Source organism: Zea mays, chromosome 1, assembly GCF_902167145.1.
Source record: "Zea mays cultivar B73 chromosome 1, Zm-B73-REFERENCE-NAM-5.0, whole genome shotgun sequence".
Classification (NCBI taxonomy): Eukaryota; Viridiplantae; Streptophyta; class Magnoliopsida; order Poales; family Poaceae; genus Zea; species Zea mays.
Window position 1 is genome coordinate 179955345 of NC_050096.1, and position 8464 is coordinate 179963808.

General features: G+C 45.8%; 2 protein-coding genes across 6 annotated transcripts; both read right to left on the minus strand.

Moving 5' to 3' along the window:
* Positions 1–293: 293 nt before the first annotated feature.
* On the minus strand, positions 294–8251 carry LOC100280096 (CAAX amino terminal protease family protein). 5 transcript variants are annotated; one of them, XM_008674855.4, is made up of 5 exons: positions 8061–8251; positions 4451–4706; positions 3918–4118; positions 2214–2297; positions 294–1361 (listed from the first exon to the last, which is right to left on the minus strand). In XM_008674855.4, the coding sequence occupies exons 2-5, from the start codon at positions 4574–4576 to the stop codon at positions 693–695; spliced, it is 1080 nt and encodes a 359-aa protein (XP_008673077.1). In that variant the 5' UTR covers positions 4577–4706; positions 8061–8251; the 3' UTR covers positions 294–692. The 5 variants fall into 5 exon arrangements, with proteins under 5 accessions (XP_008673077.1, XP_035822208.1, XP_035822207.1 ...); XM_035966315.1 differs by having other exon boundaries at positions 4451–4640; positions 8061–8212; XM_035966314.1 differs by having other exon boundaries at positions 4451–4652; positions 8061–8212.
* On the minus strand, positions 6094–8196 carry LOC100274156 (uncharacterized). The gene has a single exon (NM_001148534.1). The coding sequence runs from the start codon at positions 7458–7460 to the stop codon at positions 6309–6311; it is 1152 nt and encodes a 383-aa protein (NP_001142006.1). The 5' UTR covers positions 7461–8196; the 3' UTR covers positions 6094–6308.
* Positions 8252–8464: the final 213 nt, after the last annotated feature.

Genomic DNA, 8464 nt, shown 5'->3' on the forward strand with positions numbered 1-8464 from the left:
AATATAAGTGACTATGAAAAATAGCATACATAGATATATATACTATTCTTAAGATGATATCATTATTTTTGGCTAATAAGTTCATAAATCATATAATAATATCATCACATATTAAAAGCTTTTTTATATTTCAGGTTATTCAATCTATTCGGGTTTTAAAAGTTAGGAACCGAACCCAAACCCATACTCCAAAATATAGCACATTTAGGAACTGAACCCGAAAACCCGAATAGACCAACAATTCGGTCTATTCGGGTTCGATTTTCGGTTTTAAAATATCCACCCCTAAAGCATGGCATTGAATGGCAGGAAACCATATATATCTCCTTTCCAAGGGGGGGGGGGATTCTATACACGACGAGACAAATATTCTCCCGCCTATGCAATTTACAAAAATGTGGCAGATGCTTATGGAAGCTGGGCACAGGTCCTAAGACTGCAGTGACTGATCATTCTACACAAAATTCTGAAAAAAATAAACATTTCTTCTGTTCTGTGGTCTATTTTCCTGCACTAACTGTTCCCTCTTCGCTTCAGACTTACACGACTCCTTCTGTTCCGCCGCTGCATTAGATGCCTTGCTTTTAATCCTGAAAAAAGAATAGAACCAATCTTGTCCAAAACATTTTCAGACGAGGCTCAAGCAGATATGTCCAAGGTTGGAACCGAAACAATAACTCCAGCTCAGCTGCTCACTTCATCAAATCCAAGAACACAAATCCATTCCACAAGCTGTGCAGCACCATCGACGCCAGCAGGTTGCGCGACCTTGCAAAGACTCCTCCCATCACCACTCCAAGAAACACTAGCGGCATCACCCTCTGTGCGTTGAAGTGAGCGAGCGCGAACGCAGCGGCGCTCGCTAGGATCGACCATGGGAGTGGCATGTACCGTGTTAGAGACGGGAGAAGGAATCCTCGGAACACGATTTCTTCCCATATAGGCGCGCATACCGTGACTACCACAGCATACAAAGCCATTGCCACTGGATCCCGGGCCACGATGGACTGTTCTACGCTGGAAACCCCAACAGCTGGACCTGGTGACGCTGGAACTAGGCTGATGTTTATGTGTGAGAGTAGATTAACTAGTGGGAATAGCAGGCACCCAAATGCTACGTCCAAGTGCCATTTGCCCTTCAGATTGAACTCGAACCACCCTGGAGGAAGGGGTCGGAATCTACCAAGGCATTGGTGAAGGATTGCGATCCCGGCAAGGCCCTCTGTTATGTCTGTCAAGAGACTGTATAGTGCCTGGCCTCTGTGCGTCAATGTTTCCTTGCTAAACCCAGCAGCATGAGCCAACAATGGCACTATCCAGGAACCCACAAACCAAAATGTGGCGATCCATAAAATCATCACCTGCATTCATAAATTACAAATGTGTCATTTCTTCTTATAGCACATTTCAAGTGTGAAGTGTTACGATCCTAAGCGATCATTAGATTTGATGAACACCTCTGATTTAACTACCACTCAAGTCAGACATCAACAATCAATGATTCCCCATATGTGAACCTAGGCCTCAATGATGACATCCATCACTCGTTTCTATTATATGTATAGATATGTATAGATCTTACTAGCATATATACGAGGAAGAAGATATACCATAACTAAACAGAGACGAATGTATGAAATTCTCATTTGAACTGTGACAAATAGGAAAGCATTTTAGTCCCCACAAAGTTCAGGTGGGCAAAATCCCAAAGTGCGCTGTATACAATATAAAATACAAATAGAAACATGGTGTAATAATTGCTAAAGCCTACAAAATCCTTAGCTATGTAAGGACTCGTTTAGCTGCACCCTAATCCACATGGGTTGGGAGTTATTGGGAAGAACAATTAGTTAATTTTCTACTGCAATCCCTCCCAACCAAGGCCTTGTTTGGATGACCACGTATCCACCCCAAACCATGTGTGTCAGGGTGGGTTGATGTGGAATTTAAACTGCATTCCACACATGGATTGAGGTGGATACATGGGCATCCAAACAGGCTTCCATGTGGATCGGGGTGGATTTATGTGCAGCCATAGGTTTAAGACTACAATAGAAACTATGGATCCACATTGCCAATACATTGCATCTTCCAAATTTCAGCAGTATGCCATCAATCGATGGAAAAGTAACATAGAAAATATGTCATTCAGCCATATATGACGCTGCAACTGAGCATTAGCTTCACCTCAGAAGATGGATGGGAGAACTAACCTGAGCAATGGTTTGTCCAGTCCAAGGTACTATCCAGCGTTCTGTCTGAAATTTTACTATCCTGCCTAGTAAATTTTCTTTTATCTGAAAAACAAATAGAGAATTCTCATTGACTAGACAATGAAAATACACAGACATTTATTGCTCCAAGATGCAAAATAAATAGTAGAGCAGTAAATTCATATTGGTAATATTGTATATTAACAATGCAATAATGAAGAATGTGTTGCCTGATAAATTACTTATTCCATCTAATGTTTGATCTTTTAGTACAATTTAGATTTAGTGGTGAAAAGACATGCAAGATGCCAGACTAAAAGAGCTTGGCAGTAAAGTGTAGCATAATGCACAAATTCGTCATGCAAATTTATATCCAGCAGTACTTACTTCTGTCCTAAACATTAAAGTGATCATCCTAGATGTTCCCTAAAACCTCAGATAAATGTAACCAAACATAGCTAAGAAGAAAATTGATTTCTTACATGTATTTTAATGGTTGATACTAACAAGTAGACAACCAACAACAACAACAAAGCCTTTTTGTCCCAAGCACGTTGGGGTAGGCTAGAGACTCAAACGATGTTGCATAAGCTTCTCCTCAATTGACGCCACTCCTACTCTCTCTCGTATATCATCATTCCGGACTCGATCTCTCCTTGTGTTGCCACATATAGACAACCAATAGGATAAAAGCTGTCTTTTTAAACTATTCTCTTGTTACCTCTACAAAATTGAACTTTTTTTGTTTCAAGCAAAGTAATTTTCAGGGACTGAACCACAGGCTTCATATTTTGTACTCCCCATATCCTTTTTAACTAGACTTCTCACTTACCAAGAAGTCAAACATACTCAACTTTGACGAAAATATATACAAAAAGTATTAATATTTATGAATTATGATATTTAATTAGTATCATTAGATAGAAAGTTGAATCTATTTTCACAATAAACTTATTTGGAGACACAAATGTTGCCAATATTTTCTATAAACCTAGTCAAGCTTAAGAAAGTTTGACTAACACGAATACCATAGCAACACTTAAAAAGGGACATAGGGAGTATGCCTTAACATCCAAGCATTTGTGCATACAATTGGCACTACAGAGATACTAGTAAGCTTATATTAGTCCATATTTTTTATCTCTTTGTAAGTGCTATAAGACCTGGATAGTGAATGTCTACAATAAGTCATCATAAGTTAGATAACTGAAGTTATATATCTGCCAGGTCAGTTTAGTGTATTTTCAATTAAGTTCCATAAAACCCTATAACACTCTCATTTACCATTACAAGTATGATGTTTGGTCAGTTAAATGATTAGAACAGCAAACAACTTTTGTGTTGGGTGGCCAAATGCTGCTATCAGTGCTAATATATAAACACATACAATTTTGTAATATGTCCTGATTAATAGTTACAAATTTAACAAAGCATGCAAATTGCCATATGAAAAAAGTTGTAACATATTCTATAGCTGTTTTATAATTATGACCAATAGTTTTCATTCCAGTTTCTTACATTAAATTATCAGACAATCAAGGCAAATATAAGTTGACAATCCAGTTATGCAGTAGTTTTAGCTTTAATGTATCCTAAATAATGACGCGTCACTTTTTTTCTCAAACACCCCCATCCAAGTAGCACATTCCATGTCCAAATTTACTGGAGTACAAATTACAAACAATTCAAGCAAATCAGACTTGCCTTCTGCAGTTGCAGGAACCAATCGCCATCCTTCAAATTCTGCTCCTGATCCCCGTTTAAGCTACTCACCTCTTCCTTTTTCACCTCTGCACCACCAGAGCTCTGTGATTGGGCAACATACTTGAAGTCATCACCTTCGTCAGATGTTGTTGGCCCATCCTGACCATTTCTGAAGCATGAGACGTGCCACAATGCCCATCCCTATAAGCTCAAAGGAAAGAGAAAAGACGCTCCGGATTATTCCAAGACCAAAAGAAGACCATGAGTAACGGTCGACTAAGCATATAGCATAGTCAGTTGATAAGCAACATTGCAGTTCATATAACAAACTGGATACACTGATCACTCCAATTCCGAACGCCAACCTGTAATCAGACATCACATGCAACAAAAATGGAAGTCTGAAGCCCAGATTTAACCAGCGAAATGCAAAATTCAACAAATCCAAGCAACAAAAGAGAGCAAATTATGTACTGTTGAATGAAGATTTAGCTTGCGCAAACAGCTACAATCGAGTGAACAGATAGACGTACCTTCGCTGGAGCCCCACACCGAGGCCTGAAGCCAAGCAACGGCCTCGCGGCGACGGAGGAGGGGAGAGGCAGTAGCCGAACCCGGAACCTTGGAGCGGGATGGACGAGGCACGAGGCGGAGGACATGGGTGCTGTGGGGTGGAGGAGGCGCCACCACGCTGACGGCTCCAGGCCAGGCCTCTTGATCCCTCTGGCGACGCGGCTTCGCACAATGCCGTGGAGCAGTGGCAGATCCAGGAACAGATCAAAAGAGGGTCTATTAAGACAAGGTTAAAACAATTAGACAAAACTAAATGATCTGATTGATGTTTAATATGACACAAATTGTTTAGAACAGTTGTCTTAGAAACATATTTCCCCTTATTCTTAATGACAAATCTATCCATCCTATCTCTATAACCATAAAAAATAATTTTATCAACTAACCCAGCAAATAATTGACCAAACCAAAATACTAAATAATTAATTTTAATATTTCATCGACTAAGTAACTATCCTACCAAATACCAGCTTGTTTATCAAGTCAACTTACCTAGCACCAGACAGGCAGGCTGCAGGCACCACGAAGCAGGGAGGCGGCGGCCAGGAGGGCGCGCATCGGCACGTGGCGCAGGCGCTGCTGAGCCTGAGCGCCTGAGGGCTGAGGCGTGAGGCCGGCCGCCGGCGGGCGCGCGTGGGGACTGAGGCAGGCGCAGCGCGCGTGGGGGCTGGGCAACCTGAGGCGGGCGCGGCGACGCGGCTGAGGCAGGCCTAAGGACGCGCGGCGCAGCTGATGGCGTCACAACGAATATGCGGTCCGCGGAGGCGGGCGCGGAGGCGGGCGCGGCGCCGGCGTGGATGAGGTCGGCAGGACGCGGACGGGCGGACGGCGAACTCGCAGGCTGTCACGGTAGCGGAGGACTCAACCACCACTAGCAGGCCACGGTGGATGATGAAGCCCAGCGTGAGGGTTAGTGGGCTGGTTTGAACCCAATAAAACTTAGTCGTTTTCTTTATTGTTTGGCGTAAAGGACACCAGGCAGGCGCCGGCTCCATCTCGCCTAGCCACGCGCGTCTTCTCCCGGCCCCGTTGCCGCGCCCACTCAGCTGCTCACACTCCCAGTGCCACCGATCTTGATGACCCCGCGACGCTGCCTCCCGCTCCGCTCCGCATCGCGCAGGGCATGCTCTGGCATCTTGGCAGTCCGGAGAACTACTTAAAGGACCTGGATCATGACATTGCACAGGATGGATTCATGATTGTAATTTCAAGAGATGGTGACCATGGGAGGGAATTGGAGCTAATTGATGATGGCAAGAATGAAGAAATGCCTCTGTCAGTTCTCCAGGTGAATGCTATGAGAAAGTTGGGGTCGGTGGAGATGCTCTGATGAAGCTCGACTTTGGCTGCCTCGTACCAAAGGTTGTGATAGCGATATAAGCAATTGGTGTAATTTCTTTTCCTGCAATATGTAAACTTTGAAAACGCGTTTTGTTGTTTTCAGGGGTCCGGTCCTCCAACCTCCCCAACCCCCGAACTCTCTATCTCCCATAATATAATCTCCCTGGTAAGGACCAATCGTCTCCCCATTTTACATAAAAATAGAAGAACTAAGAATTGATCGATACAAGTTAAGTCGAAGACCTGGAAATCAGAAATCTCTGACGAAACTATTGTGTGATTAAGACATCAATAGTACACAGTCAAGTAATGAACAACTGGAAATTAAGAATGCAGATTAAATATAGTCACCAAGCTGTTTCAGCACTTGATGTATTTCTCTGCAAATAATGAGAAATAAACTAGCTCCTACCAAGAGTACATATCCACATTCTTGTTATAGAGGTCATATTTGCACATGTATTCCCATCCTTCTTCTCAGCTATCCCCGCATGCCTTGGACTCTAGTTCAATAGGCTTCCCGCTCCGTCGACATCTTATGATTTCCCGTGACTGCTCCATCAACTCAACATACTTCTTGAACACTTCCAACATGGGGTGCGCCTCAATTGCAGTGTCTTCTCCAGCTATGTAGGCCTCTTTGAGGACAACAAAGCATGTCTTCTCCTTTAACAATAAGTAGAACACATGAGGGTGCCGCTCGAACACAAGATGAAACTTCTGTGGCAGCCCTAGGTGCTGCCGCAGGCAGCGTAACCGTCGCCTCTCAGCAGAGCATGTCACAAACAGACTAAGCAGCTCATGGAGCACCCCGACTGCCCGCTTCTCTGAAACATCACTACCCGGATTGATGTGGCTGAAATTCTCATATGGAGATACATAAGGGAGCCTCTGGAACCCTTCCAACCAGTCCTTAATCTTTTGCTTCAACCGAAGACCCTTGGACGGGAAGAGCGGGACAGGCACCTCTTCCACCGACCCCAACTTTCTCATAGCATTTACCTGAAGAACTGACAAAGGCATTTCTTCATTCTTGTCATCGTCAATTAGCTCCAATTCCCTCTCATGGTCACCATCTCCTGAAATTACAATCCTGAATCCATCCTGTGCAATGTCATAATCCAGGTCCTTTAAGTAGTTCTCTGGAATGCCAAGATGCCAGAGCATGCCCTGCGCGATGTGGAGCGGGAGGCGGCGTCGCGGGGTCATCAAGACGATGCGGCGCAGGCGAGCACAGACATCGGCACGGCGGGCGGCGAAGACGGCCCGCTCCTCCCGCAGGAGTCGGGTGGCGGCATCGGAGAGACGGAACCAGGGGATGTTGTGCTGCCCCACGGACTCGACGAAGGCGGCGGGGAAGCGGCGGAGGAAAGCGGTGACCCGGCGGTCTGGGATCTCGAGCAAGGGGCCGAGCTTGGAGACCGCAGATACAGGGGTGGGCGATGGGGACAGGATGTGTGCGAGGGAGACGAGCGGGCGGATGTCGCGGGCGTGGGAGATCTCAGGGATGGCATCAAACGATGAGTCCTTCTTCCACCGCATCGTCACATTCACGTACGCCATGGACTGGAGGTGGACGGCGAGGGGAAGGACAGACTCGAGCGACCGAGATTTCGCAAGGGACTGCATGGGTTTAGGTGGGTGTGGGTTTCTGAAATCTTTTGAACGGAGGCAACGATGGCGGAGGAAGAAGAAGGGTGGGGTTGGGGAGCTTTTTGGATTGCTGGTATCGCGATTAACGGGCTTCGTAAAATTAGTATGACGAAACTTACAATTGGATTCCTGTGGGCAGTGGCATGGAATGTTGCGCGCATTGGATTGGATCTGAATCCACTTTACATAACACAATCACGCTTACTCCAAATCAGTGGCGAAACCAAACATGTGTGCGGCGTTGAGGAGATGAAGGCGCATTTGCCTCGTTCAGCAATGCCAGTCGAGTCGACAAACTCCCTGGCCCGACGACCCGGCGCCGGCGCTGCAGAAGAGGGCTCAGCCGCCGCAACGGGGCTTGCGAACCGGGAGTGAAGCTAGGGTTTGGAGGGAGGCTGCTACAGTAAAAGGAAGAGGAGGGCGACGGGGCTGAGGGTGGGGGCGGGGATGCGGAGGGCGGCGGCGGATCGGGGCCGGCGGTGGCGATGCGGGTGGGGGCCGACAGCGACGGGGTGGAGGAGTAAGAGAAGGGCGGGTGCCACGCGACCGACGAGGCACGGGACGGCGCTGACTGACCTGGCGGCGGCGCGGCGGGCGACCGAAGCTACCAGAAGCAGCCCCCCATGTAGCCCGTCCCTCCGACCGTCCACCTTCTTGAAGCTTCCGGGGGCGACGGGGCGGATTAGGTGACGAGGAGGGAGGGAGGGAACTGCCGAACTGGGAAGGAAGTGGAATTGTGGAACAGGGTTGCCATTTTAAAATAGAAAACCGAACTCGATTAGACTGAATTATTAGTCTATTTAAGTTTTTGGTTCGTGTTTGGTTTCTATATGATTGTATGGATTTGAGTTCGGTTTCTAACCTTTAAAACCCGAAAAGACCAATAACCCGAAATATGAAAAACTCTTGATATATGATGGTATTATTATATGATGTACGAATTTATTAGTTAAAAATAATGATATCATCTTAACCATAAT